This window comes from Mauremys reevesii, linkage group 9 (assembly GCF_016161935.1).
Source record: "Mauremys reevesii isolate NIE-2019 linkage group 9, ASM1616193v1, whole genome shotgun sequence".
Lineage (NCBI taxonomy): Eukaryota > Metazoa > Chordata > Testudines > Geoemydidae > Mauremys > Mauremys reevesii.
The window spans coordinates 24,238,362-24,263,305 of record NC_052631.1 but is presented as its reverse complement, the minus strand read 5'-3'; the positions used below and the strand labels follow the sequence as shown (position 1 = coordinate 24,263,305).

The following is a 24,944-nucleotide window of genomic DNA, read 5'->3' as shown; positions in this document are numbered from 1 at the left end:
GAGCACCCAAAAACAAACCAAAAACAAAAAACAAAAAACCTCTTAGCAATGCCAAGAGTAAGCACTAGGCAGGCAGATTCTAAATATTCCCACCACCCCGAAGACTTCAAGAGAATGAGAAAAGTCTCTTCCCAACAGAGTAACCACCTGCACTCTGCCAGCAGCCTTTTCTTGGCTCTGGTTCCCGCTGTGTCATTCTGCTTTTATCCTTGAGCTGTATGTGGCGAACAGACAGATGGTCCATCTCCTGTTCTTTAACCTAAGCATTTTCAGCTTTATCAGAGTGTTTCTCACCCCAAAACTACATGTGGAATCTGTATGAGAGTTTTTTTTAAACTAATGGTACCTCAGAAACCATTTCACACTACTGCTGACAGTTATTTTTGACCCTGAATGCCCTTTAAGATTGCAGTATATTAGCACCTATTTAGAACTGTAGCTAGAGATCAGCTGAATTGTCTTCTTGGCTGTTCTGATTGCATGGCACCTGGGAACAATGGTCTCCAGGTTAGGCCTGATCCACAGTTCATTGAAGGCAATTAAAGGACTGCCATTAACTTCAGTGAGCTTTGGAATAGGCCCATAGAAAGCTTAAGATTTGTGTACATATCTGCGTACTCGTAAATGGTGTTTCTGGGCTTGACGAGCACGCCCCATGGTACAATTTGTCATTGTAGCTGCCAGGATCTTCATGCCATTTCCTCCCTGTTAAAGTGTTCTTTTCTAACTCATGACAAGTACCACTGAGGGCCCACAGGTTGAAGCCCCAAGTGCATACAGACTGTAACCAGCACTGCCTTTTAACACACATATGAGAGGCTAACTGCAGATGAATGGCATTGGTGGTAGTCACTAAAATGTCCATCTGAATGTCTCATTTCAGGACACATTCTGTCAGTTTGTGAGCAGACATCAAAACATCCCAATATAGTTCCTTAAATGCACATATATTTTTAAAAATTATATTGTTTTTCTATTTAGTTTAATTTATTTATATTTGCATTCAGGGAGCATGTTGAAAGCAGGATTCCTATCAGGGAGAAGGTAAAGCAAAATGAATGGGAATTATAAAGAGGCATTGTAATGAAATTCCTGCCCTACTTTCCTTTATGGAAAAGTCCGATAGAATTGAACAGACGATACCAAGAGGGTTCTATAGAAGTTCAATCTTATAAAATTATATCCGTACTATATGTGAACCACCCTATAGATATCCATAGCTGGGATATTATTTTTCATTAGATAGAATAGGATGATCTGAAAGCCTATAGACAGGTTATTGTTGTCTGTTAAATTCTACAGGAGCTGCAGAAATGTCCCTGATACAGACTATTTAGCCAACACAATTTATAAAAAGCTGTATACAGAACATTTTTTCCCTAGCCTTTGATGGCCTAAGGAGTGCACGGCCATTAGTGAGACCTCAGGATGTTCTGATAGAAAGTACATATCGCTGTAGACTGAGGAAACTGCCCAGCACAGAGCCTCACGCCATTCTCTGCTCACTTTTCCTTTTCCCTCCCCCCCCCTCTCCTCCACTCCTCACTCTGTGGCCCCACCCCACAAGACCCTCCTCCTCCCCCCCCCCTCCCCTCCCGCCTAAAAAGGCCCCCCGACCAGGAGAGGAGGAGGAGGGGGAGGGAGGGACTGACTGTGGGGGGGGGGGCTTGCCTCCTCCTCGTCTCACGTCTCGGGCGCTCTGGCGGCGGCGGCTGGCTCCCGCTGGCTCCTGACGGCAGTGGGGCGGCTGGGGGGGGTTCTCTGCTCTCTGTCCCCATCTCCCTCCTCCCTTCCTCCCCCCCCCCCACCTCCTCCTCCCTGTTCTTTTTTTAGTTGTCCCCCCGCCCTGTGGGTTTTTGGTGCCCTGTGGATCCTCCCCTTAGGCTGGGGGGGGATCCGTTAGCATGGGGCGGGCTTCCGCCCGCCCCCTCTCCCGGATAACCCAATAGTACAGAGGTTCCTATAGACTCACAAGAAAGATATAGTAGTTACTTGACTAAGAAAGAATCATTGTTTCTGGGAGTGATATTTCCCAAATGCTAATTCAGCACTATCCCATCAGCATTTCCCTCATTTAATGTTTCTGCTTCTGCTGCCTGGAGGCACTATTTTCAGAAATTATAATTTAAGTAAAATGATTAGGAAATTTAGGGTAATTCCCAGACAAACACGAGGGGTGGGATTTAAGTATGGACTAGGAAACATCTTAATTTTAAATAATGAGTGCATGGCACAACAGATCGCAATGTTTAGCCTTGATTAGTGCTGCAACCATATAGCAATTTGCCATGACGAAATTTTAAAGTTAATTTCCACGTTATAACGCAGCATTTCAGAATGTAGTACTACATTTTGTTCTTTAGAAATGTAGCTAAGAAGTGCCAAGAACAATAATTCACAAAAATCAAAGTTAGTCTAAGATTTGTCTGATACACAGTACTTTGAAAAGGTTTGTCTTGAAATTGTTTGATTCTTTTTTGCAGGCATGTTCAGCCTATGTGTCTTTCATGATTTCTGTGGCTAAGCTAATTCTCCAAGAAAAAAATCTCACTATCAATGAAAGCCAGATTTCTAAAGAAATGGAAAGAGTTATGGATCTGGAGATAGAGATTGCCAATGTAAGGAAACTTTTCTTTGTGGGTTTTACATAACTGACTTTATTGCAGGTTAAAAGAGATAACCAGTAGGAACACTTAGGAAAGAACATTATAAACAGTTATGAAGTTACTTTCAACCAAAAGGAGTTTATTGGATAAAGATTTGAGGGATTGAAAAGGCAAGTTAGAAAGGAAATCACATCTGACACTTCTCTATAGCACTCGCTATTGGCAAATGCCATGCTTAGTGATGGGCAAGCTGCCGTTGCCTAATTTTAAACCCATTTGACCTAAATTTGAAAGTTCAGCTCCAGTTTGAGCTGTAAGGAATGTGGAATCTGCATTCTGCTTAGAGAAGCCTGTAGGAAAAGGAGTGCAGAGAAAAATATATGATGAAGCTGAGTGAGGAATAATGGAACAGGGAAGAGGGAATGAAAAAAATAAATCTAAAGGAAGTCTTAAAAAGGACTGGAGCTGGGGAGAGAATTTCTAAGTTAAAAATGAATGGAGTGGCCAAAGTTTGCTACCCCTACACCAGCAGAATTGGCTGTGTCAACAGAGGCAGGAGATTCTGCCTTGGATAGACCACCTTCCTTTGAGAAATCACTTGGATCCTTATTGTTTTGCGTTCTCAACTCACCATCATAGGAGCCAAGGTAAGAAGGGACACAAGGACGATATGCCACCAGATGATACTTCCTCCCCCTCTCTAGTCAGACAAGCTGCAATGGGAGGAGATAAAGGGGAAGCAGCAGTACGGCACCCCCAGGGCAAAAAGTCCAAGGAGCTGTATTTCCCTGCTCAGTGCTGCATCATGCAAGTGCTTGCTTCTCTCCTACCCTTTGGGCAGATCTGGCTCAGGGGCAGATGCTGTACATTGGAAAGGACAGATGGAAACCCAGGAATGAAGGGTGGATCTTTGAGGACAAGAGAACATGTACCAGATGGCTGTTTAAGCAACTTAACTGGGGATATCCATGGTGCATGAGAAAAGAGTAGGAGTATATCCTATGGGTTGAAAGTCTTTTAGCAAAGCAAGAGAGCTTTTTGGAAAGTCAGTGATATTGGCTCTCTAATCCTAAAAGCGGAGACCTATAGTATTAACAGAGGTTTTGTCAGTGTAATTTTGTCCTCTCTTTTGACTCAAGCCTACAACATGTACCTGCAAGACATTGAGCAATATTATGTACTGCCCATATACAGTAGACATGTATCAAGCCGTAAGAACTTCATTTCTTTCATCATTTTCACTTCTTTTTCCTGGTATTGCTATAAATTTCCTCAACTTATATAGTCTTCTTCTGTAATTAACATGTGTAGGCCACAACTAAACCTGAAGACAGAAGCGATCCAGTTCTGCTGTACAATAAAATGACATTAACAGAACTCCAAAATAACTTCTCTTTGGAGATCAATCATAAGGTGAGTGGTTAATATCCCAATATTTTCAAGTCCTATTAGTGCCTGATAAAAGAAACTGTAATATTAGAATTCTTTTTGAAATAAAGCTTTTATATCTAGAACTGAGATTTTAAAGTTGAACTATGTACATGAAGTGCTTGAAGATGATAGGGTATTACTGGCTGATTTGATGCCACTAAATTGAAAACAAGGAGGTGCTCTTTTAAAGCCAATACTCAGGATTGCTGGAAGAGCATTGACTAGAGATGGTCAAAATTTTTCAACATAAATTTTTTTGGGGGGGGGAATAAAAGGGGGAGGAGACAACCAAAAAATGCAGACTTGGTAAACCAAAATGTTTTGTGCATATGTTGAATTCACCAAATGGTTTCAATTGAAAAAATAAACCCCCAATACAGAAGGTTTTGTTTCAACATTTTCTAAATGAAACCTTTCATTTTTATGATTCAAAAATTACATTTTTAAAATAAAAATTGAAGGACATTTCAAAACAAAAAGTAAAAAAAATAAAAATAAATCCAGAAATCAAGATGAATTGTTCCATTACAGCTTAAACAAAATGTTTTGTTGACCCAAAGCAAGTTGTTTTTTATTTTTCAGAACAGCCAGCAGCATGAAAAATAAAGTTATCCACATGTCTCTACATTTGACTGCTAAAGACATTATTCTGAGCCAGATTATGGCTGCCCTTGCCCCTGTCACACCCCACCCACCCCATGGAAAGGTTAGAGAAGATGAGAGAAAATTCTCATTAAAAACAAATTATGTGGGTTTGATTTACTCTTGGCAGGGCAGGAGGGTGAAACTTGCAACTTCTGGAAATACAGTCTTAGCTAATAGTCACTAGAAGAGAACTTGGAATGATAGGCAGGAGTGTATTATTATTGAGTGTTTCAGCCCAAGTAATGTACTTTGAAATACACCTCCTGCCACTGCCTGTTACATATCCTTCTTAATCTCAAAGACTGTCAATGACCTTAAATTTCCCAACCTAAATAATAATTTAATTTAGCTAAGTTTATCGTACTTCTGATTTCATACGAGTCATATACACCCACAGATCTCAGTAAAACAATTACTATACATAAACCATGGTATCAGGAATTTATTTAGTTTGCTCATAAAATATTACTACTCTGTTAATTTCCCCGTGAATTAAAAATAAACAGCCACCTCTGTCCTGAAAGTCTGTCCAAGAATGCCTCAAAAGGTACAAATCAAGACCAAACCACTTTCCAAAATAAGAGGCAGACCATTTTGAGTGACAAACTTCCTCAGGTGTCAAAGGACAAGGGTGCTTGTGCTAGATACAGTAACTTTCCTCAACTATTTAAAGAGCAGATTTAACTGAACAGGGGGGGAAATACTGAATAGCTCAATTATTGTCTCCAATGACAACCATCTTCTTCTCTAATTTCCACCCCCTCAGTCTTCACATTGGCCCACAGAGGCTCTGCAGCCCTCTTTTCATCTTGAATACCAGTACAACAGAACAGGGAGTTACAGGCTAATATGGAGATTTTAACAAATCATGTGAACTTCTACACAAAGCAGTGTATATTCACGGTTTTCCTAATGGAAACTGCCATATCATCTACCCACAGTGGAAGCTCATTTGGTAAAGTGATGAATGAGAAGGGGTTTGTATTTTCATCCTGCAATGTATTTTTTTTGTTTTTTCATCCTGCAACTTCCATTGAGGTTTCTGGTAGTTGAAGGAGTTAAGCATCTTCCATGTAGTCTTCAGAGCCACACAGGATAAGGCCAATAGGAGTGTAATGCATATGAAAAGTATCACATTTTCCAGTGCTGTCAATATAATTGTCTGTGGAAAAGGCCATTACTCTGCCAATATGCTTCAGTACTGACCTAGAAGGAGCATGTATAGGTTGTAGAAGTATATTCTCCATTTTTACTCAGATCTTGTTCTTTGTTGAAACTATGAACAAAGATGCCATGTTGCTGATGGGGTTTGTAGTACAAATACTGTCCCACTACATAATAGAGTGAGACCAGTAACTCATTCCTCATAATCCACAAAGTGGTCTCCAGCTGTCAACAATTTTTAATAACTACTGCCTGTATGCGAGACAAATTCAGTGTTCAATGAAAGGTTCTATAACCTCTTACCAATCCTTTCATCTAGGGTGACCAGATAGCAACTGTGAAAAAACAGGACAGAAGGTGGTGGGTAATAGGCACCTATATAAGAAAAAGTCCCAAAAAACAGGACTGTCCCTTTAAAAACAGGACATCTGGTCACTCTACTTTCATCCATCTAGTTCCTTGAGCAAAGTGCTATTAAACAGAAAACATAATGGCAAGCAATGATATTTCTTATTCAAAGGTTGTTCACAATTACAGAGCATAAAGGATTGGAGGCCTATCTTACAGCACCTTCCTCCTACCAGGCCAGGTTTTGCTCTTGCTGAGCCAGCTCATTCCCTAGGGTAATTCTGTCTGATGGTCTCTCATAGAATCCAGGGAAGCAGTTCTCCACACAGTTAGTTGTTTTTTTTTTTATTTCAAGCCTTCTTAACACAAGAAAACAAAACCTCACAGACTTAATATCTGTGCAGGCTGAGTAGTCCCTTCCCCAAGTCTGCTCCTCACACCAGTAAGTTCATCAACCCAAAATTTCATGACTCTTACCTCACAGCCTTAGTAACATAATTGGTCTAGCAGCAGTCTATTGCAAACAGCCACTAGCCCATCAGTTTTCTGGAAGGTACTACTAACTCCTCCCTCCATTTTCTGCTACCTTTTTTAATGAGGATGAACCAATTCAGTGCCAGCTCTTTTTCCCCAGGTGCAACTGGTGAGGCTAATCAGCCAGCCAGCTGCAGGCTTCTGACCCCTGAGGAATGATATCTCTTATACCTTCACACAGTTTCAAATTTAACATGTTCACATTTTAAAACAACACACTGTGCAGACTGCATAGGCATTTCTCAATTAGAATTTGCTTAATAGAAAATTGCGTTGATAGCTGTTGGCCCAAGCTCTGAAGACCATGTAATAATGAACAGCAGCACAAAGGAATTTGGGGTTGGAGGACAGAAGAGGAGGAGAAAAGGCACCTTACTGTAATGTTAGAGTGTAACTCACCCTCATAAGCCATAGACGTGATCTGTTTCAGACTGTGTACCTTGTTCACATGTGAATGACATGGAATTCTGAGAGGAAACATTTTGCACAAGCCAGAATGTGGGATGCCCATGTTCTAGGGTGCTCATCCAGAGATGTGTCCAAACTGTTTGCTTTTATGCAGGTGTGTACCTGCCATTCACAATGGCTCTTTTTTTATTGTAGCCTGCATTGATCTCATTGTACACGCTCAGTATAAATACAAAGGCATTGTTTAATTTATTGATATTATAATGTGGTCTCCAAAGACAAGCACTAACCTTAGTCTGAGATTTAACTGCCTCTTTACACTGCAAACAGTATTGCTTTCAACCAGATCTTTTTCAACTCTCTCATTTTAGTGAAAATATGGCAGGCTGGGGAGCAAGAGTAAAAGGATTCAGGGTATATTCCAAAGCCCACTGGAATACATCTTATTGATTTCATTGTGCTGTGTATCAGGCCCTTAATGCATATGAAAGTCTCAGGACCAGATTATCATATATACTAAGGCCCTATTACACTCCCAGAGCAGTAAAGAGGGGCCTTAGAGTAAATGAAAATAAGGTTCTCAGTGAATTATTATTTTAAAAACTTTTGACTAGAAATTAGAAAAGAAAAGAGCCCCTGAAACTGCCTAAAGTATCATTTCCACTTTTCCAGATTTATTTTACAGTACCATAACCATTTAAATCACTGTACTTTAAAAAAAATCTATATCCTGCACACTAATGCCTGGGGTAATATAATTTCAAGTCCTCCAAAATCAAGTATTACCATTATAGCTCCAGTTACAGTAGTGTCGATATTAGAAAAACTAAAGATTAACTGAAACATTTGTTTCACTCAAACATAGTTGAATCCCAAAAAGAAATGGGTAACACTCACATTATTTTATATCTTATTTACTACTTATCCTTAAAATGCATGTTTTTTCCAGCAATTCAACTGGTCAGAATTCATAAATAATATAATGTCAACTGTGAAAATTAATGTTGAGAATGCAGAAGATGTGGTTGTTTATGCTCCAGAATATCTAACCAAACTAAAGCCTATTCTTAATAAATATACTTCCAGGTAGGTATGTCAGGTATGTTTTTAAAATTTGCATTTTATTGCCAATAAGTTCCAAAAGCCTAGAAACATCACCAGCTTATTATTGTTGTTTTATTACACAGAGACATTCAAAATTACATGATTTGGCGATACGTAATGGATCTTGTAAACAGTCTAAGCCGTAACTACAAGGACACAAGGAATGCTTTTCGTAAGGTGCAGAAATTCCTCTCTCTTTTAAAATTTTAAATATGACTTTTTAACACCCAACAAAGATAAATGTTTTCTGAGAGCCAGCTACACCATATACATTTTTAAATACATTTTGAACTTTGCAACACACAAAGCTGTAGATGTTTGCTGATGCTCCTGCTGGAGTGTGTTTATAATTTATATGATGTATTCTTGATACTTGGAAAGTGGGTTGGAAAGATATTGTTCTAAGATCTGTCTCTGTGTTATTCTGAATTTGAGTCAATCAAGTGAATGCATGATCAGTTTTGTGGCAGTACAGTAATATTTTAATGCAAATAACTATGGTTCCTCAACTCCTATTGACTTGCTGCAAGCTCAAGCTTCTGAGCACCTTACAGTATCATGACCCATAGCCAAACATTATGGGCCCAATATTGCTGTCATTAATGGCACAATCCTGTAAGATGCCAAGTACTGACTGTGTCTACACTTAAAATGCTGTAGCACATCAGTGTAAACACTCATCACGGTGACGGGAGGGGTTCTCCCATCACTGTAGTTAATCTACCTTCCTAACATAACCACGTTAAGATCCTTTCCCCTGATTCGCCCCTAGCATGTTTCTCTGAAGGTTAGACCATTTGGTCAGTTGTTGATTTAAAATTTCACATGGTCTGGAGCTGGAGCACAGAATGCTTGAAATTCGCAGGTGAAGATGCCAGGGCCCTAGCAAAAAGGCCATCAAACCTGTTGCCACCACTTTTTAGAATCTCAGCAGAAGAAGCCTGACAGATTGCTAGACTGCATATTCAAATAAGCCTCCATCTGTTACAAAGGCAAGACTATGACCCTAGCTCACTGGAGTTCCATTCTGTTCCCTGAGGCCAAACTGTTAGGTTGCACCATCATAGTTGCTGCCCCTCCAGCAGATCTATTTTTGACAGACTTGGAAAGGCAGTGAAAATGGCATGCACATTAGTATGGTGACGCATAGCACTTGGAATTGAAGTGACTGTACAACTGTGGATATAGTTATTTCCTTTAAAGAAAGGCACTGGCACCTTCCTTTTTCTATTATTATTATTTAAAAACAGAAATTAAATGTTAAAAGCTATATTAGTGCAACACTGTAATTGAGAGTTTATGCACAATACAGTAATGAAAGTTAGTGGTATGGTTTCTAATGGAACCATAATGGTCACATTACACATATGACTCTATATTAATGCATTGTAGTTTAGCACCATTGATAATCACATGCAGAGCAGATGAGTTTCCATTGTTGTAGGAAGCATAATATTGGATTTCCAGGGCCAGATTCACCAGTTCATGGTGCCATGCTGGTGAGGCAAAACAGACTTAAAAGCAGCTTCCTGAGGATTCCACAGGTGAAGGAGAATTCCTGAGCAACAAAGAGCACTGCAATCTCTCCTGGCTATTCTAACCCATGTATGTGGGGTGTGGCCAGGTATAAGGGAGCACCTGAGAAACAGCTGCAGCAACAACCCCCCCCCACCATTTTGGTTTGTGGGCAGCTGGTGTAAGATTGAGCAGCACTGAGGACACTTTCATGGTCTCCCATTGGACTTGTGCTGAGCACAGCTTGGCTGACCCCCTGATTTGGGGGTATAAAATCTCTACCATAACATGACAGTGTAATTTTTTTTGCATTTATTTTTGCTATGTCTGCTGCTTTTTGTGGTTAAAAGTGAATCAGTCCCAGCATACTGTGCCAGTATTGTATTACATGCCTATTTCCCCTGATGTAGGGTATATGTGTGTGTCTGTGTGTGAAAAAGGAAGCAAAATTAGAAATAGGGGAATTTCTATTCTAGTCAGTGGCAGTGTTGAATCACGTAAGAGTCATGGAAAAGCTGCAACAATGCAAGGTCTTCAGGGAAGCCTGTTGTAGACAGTTCTATACTGTGTGCCGCTGATAACATTTTCAGAAGACCTTTCCTCTCCTCCTAATTCTTTATGTATTTGTTGGGGTGAAAGGAAGTATCAGCAGTTTTCCTTTTCACAAACATTAATTCAGTGCAAGGTGCAGGAATTATGGAGCTCTTAATACATGAAGTCCCCAATCTACAATCTTGAAGAGAAGGATAACTGTTTCCTCGCTGAACGGGGCTCCAGGGAGCCTCCAGATAATCACAGAGCGACTCCCTAACATTGTAATCGTTTTGTTATGATGTCACACCATCACATCAACATCTCTGCATCGTTATTAATGAAATATCATGACAAAATCTTTGCAACATGTACATTGATAGTACAAGATACCAACAGCCTCCCTTCAAGCAGTCAGGGCTGCCCCAAAAATGTGTGGCTCTCACTGGAAAGGTGGTGTAGCCTGTGTATCTGGGGCACTGACTAGGGGGATCCCCTGCTCAGATACCACCAGTGGCACTCTTATGGAGCTGCCGGCAGGGCTGTGGTGGAAAGCTCCACCGTCCTCCTCTGGGTGTAAATCTGCCATCTGGTCACAGTGGTCCTTAGTGGAGCAAGGGGTTGCAGTTCAAATCCAGGCACCAGAGGCAGCGATGTGCAGCAACACCTTCCTTATCTCTCCCTTTTGTAGCTATTAGGGGTGTATTTCTTCCACCCCTCTCCCCTTCCATGGCTGCTGGGGGTATTGGGAATGTTGCCAGTGACTCCCGTATGTTTCCTCAGATGGGTGTTCAATTTAGAGAGTACCTCTCATCCCCACTAACTCTAATGAGAATTAAATGCAGTCAGTGAGGGTAGATTAGACTCCTCCAAAACTCATAGTCTGGCAATCAGCCACCATTCTCCTTCTGTTTATGTTGACCCAGATGTCATTCCTTTATCTAATGTTTAACAGGCACTTTATGGCACAACATCAGAAACGGCTGTTTGGCGGCGCTGTGCTAACTATGTCAATGGCAATATGGAGAATGCAGTGGGACGGCTGTATGTAGAGGAAGCATTTTCTGGAGACAGTAAACATGTGGTAACGTTTTCAATTCACTTAACTTGTGCACCATCCAAGTGGTTAAGTTTACTAGATGATGATTTAATAGAAATTGGCTTCATATTAGAGTTGTAGAAACCCAATTATTGCTGATGTCATTCATTTCATTCCACTGCAGATGCCCAGGGCAAATTCTGTCTTGGGATGCTTGCAGCTGCTCCAACTGACATAAATGGGAGCTGCACCACTCATTCATCCAGTGTCAGAATTTGTTCCTTGAAAGTATAATAGCTTTGTTTCATTCCTATGCTAATGGCTACCAGGGGCTGGATCAGAAAAAGGAAAAGCAAGCTTATCAATTCAAGAGAATCTTTGAGTTATCTGACAAACATTACACAGTATATCATCATGCAGTACTAATCTGCTAATGTTTCCAAGCAAATAGATTTAGTTCCCTCATCCACTACAGAGGGAACACTAATTGCCAAAGCATAAAATGTTATTTCCCACATTCAGATGTTAAGGTTGGATTAAGAACAGGGAAGAAAATGCTACTCAGCAATATGTTGGGAAGCACCCATGTCAGCAGTCTGTGGTGATGGGATTATGTACCTTTTCCAGGACACTAAAACAAGCAATTAGCAAATGATGCTAAGAATGGATGTCAGTGAAGATTAGGAGAAGCCATTGCAAACTACAGCTGGCAATATCATAAAGCAGAGAAGATTACAGAGCACGGCACTGAATTTGATTACCTTTTCTGAAAACAAACTCTTTTAAATCAACTTAATTAAAATAAATTGATGAATTAAATATGTAAGGTATATTTTCTCAGTGAAAGGAGGGTGATTTAGTTATTTAAAACAGTATTTTATTATGGCTAATGATGTAAAAATACATGATTTTTCCTTTGTGGTTATTACAGGGTTATTGTCTAATCATAAATTCTTTAGTATCACTGACCATAACATCTTCCCAAATAATTATTGCTGCAATAAGAAATAGCCACTTTTAACTTTTGATTCTTTAAATAACAAAGGTAATTGTTATAATTAACACTTTCCACTTGGAAACTTTGCTTTCTGATAAGATTGGCCTTAAGATTTTGTTTATTTGTTGCTCAATTAATATGCCATTTGAATAACAACAAGAATGTACAAAACAGATTAAGATTTAGGAAAAAAATGACTGGATGGTCTTACGTATTCTGATGGCTTTTCCCAGGTGCAAGAAATGATTACACAAATCCGTGAGGTTTTTATAACAACGTTAAATGAACTCACCTGGATGGATGCAGAAACCAAAAAGAAAGCAGAACAAAAAGTAAGTGAAAAAACAAGTTTTGATTTGTTTTATTACCCTGTTGTAAAGAGTGTTAACTTAAATTGACTAAATAATTTAATCAGTCATACCATTGCATTTATCTACTATTACTTTAGTTAGATCAGAATAACAGTGATCAAGTTAGTACAATATGGAGATCCCTTGTTTACAAACTATATAGCCAATCCCATTTCATTCTGAGGGTCAGTTTCCAGTCAACACAGCTACAACTGATCAGACTCAGACTCTACAACACAGAATTTTTCCAGATCTTAAAACACATATAATCATAGTTTTTAAAGCTCCACATGCTACATTAGCAGTTTTCAGATTGACTGGGAATGATTGATGAGGAAAGGTTAAAAAAGGTAAATATGCATGGTTTGACTACTCCATGGGCTTTTAACTAGGGGCGAGGAGTCACAACCACTCTGCCTTTCCCATATTACTGAATAGAAGGGAGTCTCAGTTAAGTCCTGGTTACATTGGAGGATCCTGGCATGGAACAGGAGATCCCTGTACAGAAAACGTTGAGAATCGCTGGGCTGAGCAGGGACAAAAGGAGTAGATACCCTTTCAAATACAATATTTGTAGACAGTTATAAAGACCAAGATGGAAAGGAATGATTTAAGGTAATTCACTGAGCTAAAATGACTGTAGGAGTAATGGGATGGAATTAAGAAGGGAAACATTTAGACTGAATATTGTGAAAAACTCCTGGACAGCAAGATCTGTAGAACAGTCTTCTAAGGGCAGAGATAAAGTCCTATTGCTTTAGACATTTAAAACTAGGCTGAATTAAACACTAGACAACATACTGTAGGAGACCATCCTTCTTTTGCAGGGGAGATAACCAAATGGAATGATTTCTAATAAGAACATAAGAATGGCCATAGTGGTCAGACCAGTGGTCCACCTAGCCCAGTATCCTGTCTTCCAACAGTGGCTGGTGCCAGATGCTTCAGAGTGATCCATCCCTTGTTGTCCAGTCCCAGCTTCTGGCAGCCCAATATTTAGGGTCACCTAGAGCATTGTGTTGCATCCCTGACTATCTTGGTTAATACCCATTGATGGACCGATCCTCCATGAACTTAGGTAATTCTTTTTTGAGCCCAGTTATACTTTTGGCCTTCACAACATCTCCTGGCAACAAGTTCCACAGGTTGACTGTGCATTGTGTGAAAAAATACTTCCTTATTGTCGGCTGATCGAGATGAGGGCAGTCTAGCCTAGTGGCCAGAGTCAGAGCCATGGGCAGTCTAGCCTAGTGGCCAGAGTCAGAGCCATAGTCAGTCATTGGGAGCCCAGGGTCAAACCAGAAGGCAGAAACTGAGTACCAGATACAAGGGTCAAGCTGGAGTCCATAGTCAGGAGCCAGAGCTGAGGGTCAGAGGAGGTCAGGAACTGGATCCAGCAGGGTAGCAGGCAAGGAGGGGTTCAAGGCATGGTCAGGACAGAAGAGCGGCTAGGTGAAAGGCAGGAGCAGGCATATGAGGGAGGAGAGGAGAACAGTATGATCACTGAGAAGCCAGCAAGCTGCTGCTGCTGACTTCAAAGCCAGCCTTCTGGCCTCAACAGCCAATCAGGTGGTGTCGCTAATTAGGCAGCCTTCTGCTGGTCAGCTGTACTGATGAGCCTGCTTAGAGACTAGCTCTGCTGCAGTCCCTAATTCCTGACACTTATGTTGGTTTTAGATATGCTGCCTATTAATTTCCTTGAGTGAGTCTGGTTCTTGTGTTATGTGAAGGGGTAAATAACACTTCCCTATTCATTTTCTCCACACAAGTCATGATTTTATAGATTTCTATCATATCCCCCCTTAGTCATCTCTTTTCTAAGCTGAACAGTCCCAGTGTTTTTAATCTCTCCTTAGATGGAAGCTGTTGAATACCCCCAATCATTTTTGTTGCCCTTCTCTGCACCTTTTCTAATTCTAATATATCTATTTTGAAATGGGCTGACCAGAACTGCACACTGTATTCAAAGTGTGGGTGTACCATGGATTTATACAGTGGTGTTCTGATATTTTCTTCCTTATCTATCTCTTTCCTAATGGTTCCTACCATTCTGTTAGCATGTTTGACTGCTGCTCCAGATTGAGCAGGTGTTTTCAGAGAACTACTCAGAGTAACTCCAAAATCTCTTTGAGTGGTAACAGCTAATTTAGACCCCATCATTTTGTATGCATAGTTGGGAGTATGTGCATTACTTTGCATGTACCAACAATATTCTAGAGCTGGTTGACATTTTCCCAATTTTGAGTATTTTAATGACATTTTTCATCAATTTCTGTCTCCAATTTTTTTAAAAAGAAAACCCTGAAAATGGGATTTTTCTACCTACTATCGAGCTGGTCAATTTTTTTGACAAATGTATTTTTTCAAAATTTGGAAAAAAACATTAATTTGTTTTTGAAAAATTCCTGTGAAATGTATTACTGTTTTTTCAACAGACTCTAGATTCTGCAACATATAAAATAACACTATTATTGCAACATTACAGTCAGGAAGTTCAAAGTTAGTGTTCCCCAGGGCCGGCTCCAGGCACCAGCATTTCAAGCAGGTGCTTGGAGCAGCAATCTGAAAGGGGCGGCAGTCTGTGTGTTTTTTCCCCCAAGCAGTGCACCAAATTGCCGCCACGGATGGCGGGAGCAGTCCATGTGCCGTTAGGGCAGCACGCGCGTTTCCGCAGCGGCAGCAATTCGGTGGCAGCTTCCATGTTCAGCTGTCTGCGGCGGCGCAGCTTTTGTCTTCCGGCTGAAGACAGAAGCTGCCGCCGAATTGCTGCCGTCACGGAAACGCGTATGCCGCCTTAACGGCACACAGACTGCCCCCGCCGTCCGCGGTGGCAATTCGGCCCGCTGCTTGGAGCGGCAAAAACAGTAGAGCCAGCCCTGGTGTTCCCCAATGAGTTGAACCATGCTCCCCTGCACATTTTGCTTTACGTTAGTGTCTTTCATTACATGCTTATGCAATGTAGATGCAATAATACCATATTATATTTATGTACATCCATGGTCATAGAGAACAATCTAGATCAACAGTTCAACAATGCAGTAGGTTGGTTCCAAGAATGGTATTTTAAGTAGGGTAGTATATTGAGCACCCATAGTACACTCTGTACTGTAATTAGTACTGGATGTTATATATCTGGAGGGAGGAAGCCTTTGTGTGTGTTCTTTGAGTCTCTCCTCTTTGTTGAGAGAGCAGTCAGTGTCCAAATTCTCCTGGAGGAGTTCCTACTATCCAATAGTGAGTATTAATTAGAAAGGCGGATTATGCTCAGATCTCTTTTTGTTACTTTGCTGTTACTTTGCTAGAAAGAAAAGAAAGGGGAAAGGGAATTCTCTATAGTTTTATAGGTTACTGTGTGTTATTTGTATTTTTTGGTATTACAGAGACAGTTTTTTTTCTTTTTTAAATAAATCTTTTCTTTTCTAACTAAGGACTTGGTTGATCTGAATTCTCAGGGAAAGGGGAGGAGGGGAGAGAGGCTCTCTGTGTTGGATCGGTATCTCTCCAAAGAAAGAAGGGGGAGGAGAGAAGAAGGGAAATGGTTTATTTCTCTTCTCCTAAGAAGAAGAACTTTTGGGGGCTCTGGGATCCCCAAGGATTTTTTTGGGGACTGACCTGTGTCCAATATTATTGGGTGGTGGTGTGGTGTGCTTTTTTTACCAGATCTAAACTAGGATTTAAGTTTAGAAGGATCCATGCAGGTCCCCATCTTGTGAACCCAACAGCTCCAAGTGGGGGTGAGACCTATGACAACTCTGTACTGTAATTAGTTCTGGATGTTATATATGCTCAGCTTCTCCAACCTAAGAAACATTTGCAAGACTATGCAGATTCACATGGATGAGCCTTTGACTAACATCATTACATTTCAAACTCATTAGTATTAGGCCTTGTCTGTACTACAAGGGAAATTCTGTCTAAGCTACACAATTTGAGTTACGTGAATAGCGTAACTCAAATTAACGTAGCTTAGACCTACTTACCACAGGGTCAACACTATGCTATGTCGACGGGAGACGCTCTCCCATTGACTCCCTCTACTCTTCTCGAGCTGGTGGAGTACAGGAGTCAATGGGAGAGCGATCTGTGGTTGATTTAGCAGGTCTTCACTAGACCCGCTAAATCGACCGCCAATGCATTGATCGCCGCTCGTCAATCCCCCGGTAAGTGTAGACAAGCTCTAAGATACCTAAATGTACTGAGATGAGTTACTTATATTGCTTATTTGTGTGCATAGCCAGTCAGACCATTACTTACAGACATATCAGTTAAATTGGTTTAACAGTTACATTCATTCTGGCATTTGTATATTGAAAATGTCAGAAAGGATTGCCAAGGAGGCCATTACTATCATGAGGCTTTTTATAACTTCTGGCAGCAGCATCAAATAAAAAAGACTGATCAATTACACAAAGTAATGGACATTGAATGGGTCTGGACTGAAAAGCTTGGATGTGGATTTCAAACAAACACCTCAATGTACAGGGGTATTCAAATCCAAAAGTTGGGTTCAGTCAATGGTAGATGTAGGAGCCTGCTTTGAAATTTGGATCCAGATTCAGATTCTGAAGATTCTTGTCTTTGAAAGCTGGGATATGTTCAGATTCAGGGTTTCAATTTGATCCCATCTCTCCATATAATGTACCTATCCCCGCAGATATTAACAGGACCATTTTGCCTGCCTTGTGTTGAAGTTACACAAATTATAATTATTAATTTAATTTCTGTCTTGTAGAAATATCAGATACATTGGGAAAACCTTCCATTCACTGAAATAAATATTTCATTTGAAACTGCTGCTGAGATGTGGGGTCTGGCTATAGCATACAGTTTTATCGAAAAAAAGCATATGATAGTATTTCTGTTGAATGGGACACATTTTCTGAATTCTTTTGGAGTCATAAAGTAATTAATCATAGGACTTTACAATCCTTAAAATCCATAAAAGAAAAGGAAAAAAAAAACCTCAACAAAAACGATATAAATGAGATTGAAGGCTCCTACACAGGTATTTCCAAATTGGTGCCTGTAAACATCTGGAATATTACTAGTATCTGATCATCTCAAAGGTATAGCTGTATTTGGATTGGCATGTAATAGTGAACCAATTTAAATATTATTATGTCCTTTAGGCTACAGCAATTACAGAGAGGATCGGCTATCCAGATGATATCATAACGGATAACAGTAAACTGAATAACGAATACCAAGATGTAAGTATTCATAAAGTCATCATGCAAACAATTATTAGCAAAGGCTCTTAAGAACTAGACTGTGATTGTATTACATGCCTATGCAGGGATATAAGGCATAAGATTTCACCTCCACATGGGCTACATGGATATCGAGTTTGGGGTGCAGGAGTCAGGTAGTGGGTGGAGTTTAGGCTCTGCACTTCTGCCCTCCTTCCCCCACATGCAGTGTGGCACAGAAGACTGATCCAGCATGGGTAGTGGTGTAATTTGCTGCTGGTATAGGCCGAGACATGCCCAGGGGATAGGGCATATAAGTGTAGATTCCAATGGTTTTATATCAGCATAGAACTGGAGTAGTGCAATGGAGAATCAGGCTCAGTATTTCCACTGACTGTGTGTAAATTAAACAGCCCTATTTAAGTGACTGCAGTTTCATGGAAGTCAATGAAGTTGTGCCCATTTACATCAGGGTTGAATTTGGCCCTTCATTTGTGACCTTCTGCAAGTCACCTAGTGTAAACTATATCTCAGTTTGTGCATCTGCAAAGTGTTGCTCATAATTCTCTCCTGCCTTGCAGGGATATCATGAGTTACTTTCATTAAAGTATGTAAAGCATGTTGAGATCCTCAGATAGAAGGTGGTGTAGGAGTGCAAAGTGCTGTTAATATTTTTAAAGCTAAAAAAGAATGGAGAGTCATAAAAAAAATCAGAATATCTTCTTAAAATAACCTATGGACAAAAATGCATGACATGCATACTCCTGGGGAGCAGCACCTTACCAGGCAGGTAGCACCGTTGATGTGAATTAGGTGATTCCCAGAATAGGGTACTACTCACTCCAAGTAATGATGGCAGAATCCAGCCCTAAATCTACAAACAGGAAATAGTGGTGGCAAATAATGATCCTTTGGGATACACTGCACTGCTACATTACATTAGCATATGTCCTGGTGCTGATGTAGCTGTGATACCCAATGAATGATGTTACAGAGCACTGCAAACCCAAGATCTGCTTTTGCAGTTTAGAAATTTTCATAGGAAATTTATCACTCTGAGCACCATGCTCAAAATGGACTTTTTAAACCCAGTCCCTCTTCAGTAGCAGTCAAGTAACAAAACTGCAATATCATTTTTCTTTTATTTCTCTTTTTTTAAGCTGAACTACAAAGAGGAGGAATACTTTGAGAACATCATTCAAAGTTTGCTATTTAGCCAAAGGAAGCGGCTGAAGAAGCTCAGAGAAAAGGTGGACAAGGAACAGTATGTATTTTAAATATCCGTGTAGTGTTTATCAAGTGTGCTTAAAGTAAGACATAAAACTGGCTTTCAGGTAAGCGCCTAGGATTAGCCACACTCATCCCCAGCACTTCCCTTTTCACCAGGGCTCAGTTCCATGTGGCCAAGAAGTTTACTGAGCACTGTGCACATTTCTCCACACTATGTGAGTAGTGCCAAGCTGAGCATTAGCACTTTGACTTGCTTGTTCACCCTAAGTCAGCACAGATGTTACCAGGGATCTACGTTCTCCAGATGTTCTCTCATTAATTGGTGTTTGAAGATAGATCTGAATTCAGGAAAGATCGGGTGCCTGCGTGTTTATCAAAACAAGAAAGGTGATAACATTTATTTCAGTAATATAAAAGAATGCAGCATGTATATTGGTGAGTTTTTTGGGAGCTTGACCTTGTGAGGTACTGAGTTGAGAATGATACCAGAATAACAGCTTAGAGGCACTGAAACATAATGCAGTTATATTACAAATGCAATCGTTCGTGTATACATTTATCTTATAAATACTATCCGGCTGTGAGGCACAGTGAAATCAATGGGAGGTTTGTCTACCTAGCTATGCAGGAAATGGCTCTTAATTACTATACACATTCTGTGCAAATCTTATAAGATAAGTCACAAAAAGGAGTTAGACAAACACTTTAGCTCTGGTCTACACCTAAAACTTAGGTTGACCTAGCTACGTTGCTCACGGGGTGTGAAAAATTAACGCCCCTGAGAGTTGTAGTGAAGCTTACCTAAGCCCCAGTGTAGACATCACTAGGTCAAAGAAAGAATTCTTCCAGTGATGCTTAACTACCATCTCTCAAGGGGCTGGATTTGCTACAGCGATGGAAAAACCGCTTCCATCTCTACAATAAAGTGTCTACACTACAGTGTGGTGTAGCTGCAGCGCTGCTGCTGTCCCACCGTCGTGTTTGTAGTGTAGACATACCCTTAGAGGTAGAGAAGCTAATATAAAAAAGCTAAACAATAGGTGGCCCTAAATTGTCATGGGAACCTCCTTCCAACCTGAAATATTACTATGATACTTCACTTAGGTCATTTAATTTAGTGACACAGCATGTAACTCTTACAGACTGAAAGCAACTGATCTAAGCATGTACATCTGTGCAACTGTATGAGTGCAGCTAACTACTAAATTTGTGCACATCCCTCTCTCCAGCTGGCTCCCTTGCAGTGCTCTCTTACCTACTTCTCTTGTTATTAGTTTCATTTACACTCTACTTTTACAATACATTGCCCTATTACCCAGTTCTCTTGTCTGGGCTCAGCTAAACTCTGCTTTCACTAGCGTATCTCGAAGCTACAATTTCATTTTTCAGCCTTTAGCTTTTTTAAAACTTTCTTTGTCCATCTTTTGAGAAAATGTTCAGGATTGACCAGTACCAGAATGGAAAAACTTAACTGTTGTGGATGGGTTCAAAGGCTGTGATTCACTGGCTGATGCTTCTTTTTGTTTCGGACCAGAAACTGCCTTAATGCATCAACAAATTCTCTGTTTTCTCACCTGTTGTGAGATAATATACTTTGTGGCTATTTGACCGGATCTGCCCCCTGCTGGCATACAAGGACTGTTCCACCAAAACCCATGGCAAAATGGGGTGAGGATTCATCACTTGAAGAGGGTGGCTAGTGTCCATGGGGGAGGGCAGCTTTTCTTTCCACTCGAAGGCTGAAACAGGCATGTGCTGTATCTGCCCAGTTCCTGGTTGTCCTGGCCACATCCCTCCCCTGCCAGCGCTGCCCACTTTTTTGGCTACTTTAGCCACTTGCAGGACCCAAGCAGAGAGGGGATTATGGCCAGCATGAATCACCACAAAAGCAGGACTATTCTCATAAGTAAGACCTGCAGAAGTGAGTTTGTTCAATTTATCCTTATAGCTGGTTTATAGTTTTTAACTCTGTTTTGGCAGAGTCCAAAGGATTACAGGTAATCTTTTCCAGCCTGTCACCTTACTGCCTTACACTTGTTTTTTGTCTATGGTCACTAGGTATTCCCTATGCACCCACTGGACTGCAGCTTTGCACGGGATACACCTTCTTGGAGGGGACTTTAGTCTGTTCCCCTTTGACCAAGAATCCTGGGCAGAGTAGGCTCCAGGCACCCTTCTTTGACTACATCTTTTTAAAGGTTGAAGGTTGTTTTACGTCTCTGGGAAGGTCAGCAGGAAACTCCCCAGCGAAGTAAGACTCAAGCAGAATTAAAAACTCAATCTGTTTAGAAGAGAGAAAAATCATACTAATACAAAAGCAGCAGCCTGCATGACCCATGTATCCTTGTATTCAGTAAGCGTTAACTTAGAGAGGTACCTCTTAGGTTAGTTACAATGGGAGAAATGAAGACATCCCCAAAGAATACATTCTCCTTTCTCCCCTCTCACTACCCATCAAGTCAGCCTGTCAGAGACCCCCTCACCACTCTGTCTTGTGTCTTTGCTTTCTTTTATCTAACTCATAGTCCTCTGATGCTTTTAAGGTATTTTTTGCAGTGCCTTGCTTATCTCACTCTTGTGGTGTTCCTCTTGTCAGTGCCTCTCTTGTCCAGTCTATTGTCTGTATCGCCTATCAATTCAGAATTGCATTCCTCGCGTTAGATAAACAATTGCAGTTACTGATTTTCCTGTTCTTTTTTCACATCTTATTACCCTAAAGATATATTCCCCACTGCAATGGCTGCCTAGTCTCTGTTCTGTCTTCACTACCAGGCTCTCTCATGTTAGTTGTCCAGGCTAGAATTGTTAGGCTGGATCAAGTTTGGTCTGTCTATGCTCTCATGAAGGCCTGGTCTACACCTAAAACTTAGGTCAAGCTAGGTAGGTCGCTTAAGGGTGTGAAAAATTCACACCTCTGAGAGACATATTTAAGCCAACCTACGCCCTGGTGTAGACTTCTAGGTGGATGGGCAAATTCTTCCATCTGCCCAGCTACTGCCTCTCAAAGGTAGATTTACTACGGCGGTGGAAAACCCTTTCTGTCATTGTAGCAGGTGTCTATGCTACAGTGGTGTAGCTGCAGCTGTGCTGCTGTAGCGCTTGTAGTGTATTCATACCCTTAGGCCAGGTCAGCCCAGCTATGGTGTGAAAAATCCACACCCCGGAGCGATACAGTTAAGCCGACCTAGAAGAATTCTTCCATCGACCTAGCTACTGCCACTTGGGGAGGTAGATTAACAGTCCCTCCTGTCGCTGTAGTGAGTGTCTGCAGTGAAGCGATACAGCAGTGTGGCTGCAGCATTTCTAATGAAGCCATAGCCTTACACCAGCGTGCTAGGCAGGAGTAACGCCACCGAAGTCAGTAGAGTTCCATGGTATAAAACTTGAGTAAGTGAGAGGAGAATCAGGCCCAAATGATTTATTATATATGACTCGTTATTCATTCTTAATATTCATTTTACTTTATATCAGGTATGAGCCATGCAAGAGTAGCTGATCTTTCACACAGTCCACTTGTTTATTGTCATTTAAATGATGGACTCTAGCACAGTAACTTATTACTTATAGGCAATAAATTATCCAATAGACCATTTACAATATCATCCTACTAGTCCAAAGTCTGCTTGGAAAACTTCAAGTAGAATATAAAGCCTAATAAATATTAATATTTATTAAGCCTAATAAAACAATTAGGGTTATATTCCGGCTTGGAATATATGGGCTCAGCTTTTATTGATGTGAAGCAAAAACCTATCCTCTTATCATAAGCCAGAACATTGGGCCAGATCCTATACATTGCTGAGTGCTATGGAAGATACAGGGCTTGATTCTGACCTTTCTCACCTTAATATAACTCCATTGACTTCAAATCGATATATTCCTGAAGTGTACCAGTGAGACACAGAATCAGGACTCCAGAGCCAAATTCAGCATTAGTGTAAGCAGGCTCAGCTTCAGTGAAGTCAGTGGCGTTACATCAGGACTGTATTTGAGAACAGAACATAAATGAACAACACAACACATTGGTTTATGGGTATGTGAAAGATAGGCACAAGAAACCATTCTTACTAACAATTCAAAAATCCTTTGTGTGTGTGTTTTTTGCTTTTATGTTGATTCTATAAATTAAACTTTTATAGTCAGTGAAATCACAAAGTTGGCTGACCTTTTCATGACTTTCACGTCATATAATATAAATATCAAGTTGACAGTAGACAGACCATTTCTGCCAATTGTATCACCTTTCTCCAATGAGCACTTAGCCGTGCCCCACCCCTCCCAAATATCCCCCGTTGGGTCTTTATCATCAAGAGATTACTGGGGCAAAGGTATCTTCTGAGGTATTTTTCTAAATTAATCACTGAGGGTGAAATAAACCCCTATGCAGTGGGCCAGCAGAAGTCACAAGCACCACTTACGCTCCTCGTGTCTCGGATCTTAAGTAAGACTTAGCTGATGCATAGGCCTCATTCTGGCCCTCTGTACAGGTGTGAAATGTCGCCCTTAGCTCCAATACTGCAAGTTGAACGTGTGCAGTACCGATGCTGCTGAAGCTTCTTCACTGAAGGTCTAGTCCTAGGTGTCTGCTTAGGAAAGCATCTTAAACTGAGTACCAGTGAAAAGCAGTAAAAAATGTCTGATGCTAAAAACGGCCAAGACTTTTCAAGTATTTTCCAGACAGTAGGCTTGACCCTACAAGGGGAGGAGAGGTTGTCTTTTGGTTAAGGCACAGGATTGAAAGCCAAGAAGACCTGGCTCGGTGACAGCCCTCCTGTTTGACCCTGTGCCTGGGTTTTCTTTTCTGTTAAAGGGAGTAATAGTTTCCTACCTCATAATTTATTTGTGAGGCCCCAAGATACAGTGATGAACAACACTGAAATGCTTATAAAGCAAATTGTATGCTGAGCACCTATAAACTCCAGTTTAAAGGAATTCAAGGTGCTTAGTACTCTGCAGACTCAACCCCTTTTAGATAGGAATGTTTTTTTATAGTAAATAAGGGCTCAGTGCTGCGGTCTTATGGAGGTATAATTCTCATCAGTTGGACTGGAAGATTTGCCCTGTCAGGATTCCAGCAAGGTCAATCAGGGCCAAGGGTCCGAGCAGGGGCAAACTCAAGGCTGGCAGTGGCAGGGGAGTTCATAGTCAGATCCAGACCAGGGTTGATATCACGGGTCAGAGGCTGAGTCAGGCAGTGAAGTCCAAATCAAGCTGAGGTCAAGCCAGGAATTCAACAGCAAGGAGCAGGACCAGTCATGGCAGCCACAGAATAACCACAGTGTTGCCTAGGCACTCCCTGGAATGCCCCTTGGGTTTATATAGGTCAGGAAGCCAATCAGGAGCCACGGGGCTGCTGTCTGTCAAACACTTGAGGCAAAACTTTCCATGGTCTGTGTCCACAATGGGTCATGGGAAATGGAGCACAAGTCAGTTATAGCTGCTGCTGCTGGGTAGCAGCCTGGGGTGGCGAGCTGCCTTAGTGGGGAGGGATAGCTCAGTGGTTTGAGCATTGGCCTGCTAAACCCAGGGTTGTGAGTTCAATCCTTGAGGGGGCCACTTAGGGATTTGGGGCAAAAATCAGTACTTGGTCCTGCCAGTGAAGGCAGGGGGCTGGACTCAATGACCTTTCAAGGTCTCTTCCAGTTCTAAGAGATAGGTATATCTCCTTATTATATATTAGTAGCTCTATAGAACTGGATTCTAGACCTGTGTAAGCCTTACATCCCTGCATAATGACCACAGGATCAAGTCACTATCTAGATTTCTGGACTTATAGCTGATGATGGATCCTGAAAACACTGACATATAAGACTGTAAATGCAATTTTAAATGAATCATAAATACTTTGAAATC

At 40.9% G+C, this 24,944-nt stretch overlaps 1 protein-coding gene across 3 annotated transcripts in view; it reads left to right on the top strand.

Annotated features, from left to right (window-relative positions):
* The window catches only part of MME (membrane metalloendopeptidase), a 66,930-nt gene that overhangs the window by 21,486 nt on the left and 20,500 nt on the right, over window positions 1–24,944 (top strand). For all 3 annotated transcript variants that reach the window (XM_039487277.1, XM_039487279.1, XM_039487278.1), the window contains exons 9-16: window positions 2,484–2,618; window positions 3,918–4,019; window positions 8,086–8,222; window positions 8,324–8,417; window positions 11,242–11,370; window positions 12,556–12,654; window positions 17,802–17,882; window positions 19,022–19,125. In XM_039487277.1, coding sequence (XP_039343211.1) covers window positions 2,484–2,618; window positions 3,918–4,019; window positions 8,086–8,222; window positions 8,324–8,417; window positions 11,242–11,370; window positions 12,556–12,654; window positions 17,802–17,882; window positions 19,022–19,125 — 881 coding nt within the window. The remainder of the gene's footprint in view (window positions 1–2,483; window positions 2,619–3,917; window positions 4,020–8,085; window positions 8,223–8,323; window positions 8,418–11,241; window positions 11,371–12,555; window positions 12,655–17,801; window positions 17,883–19,021; window positions 19,126–24,944) is intronic.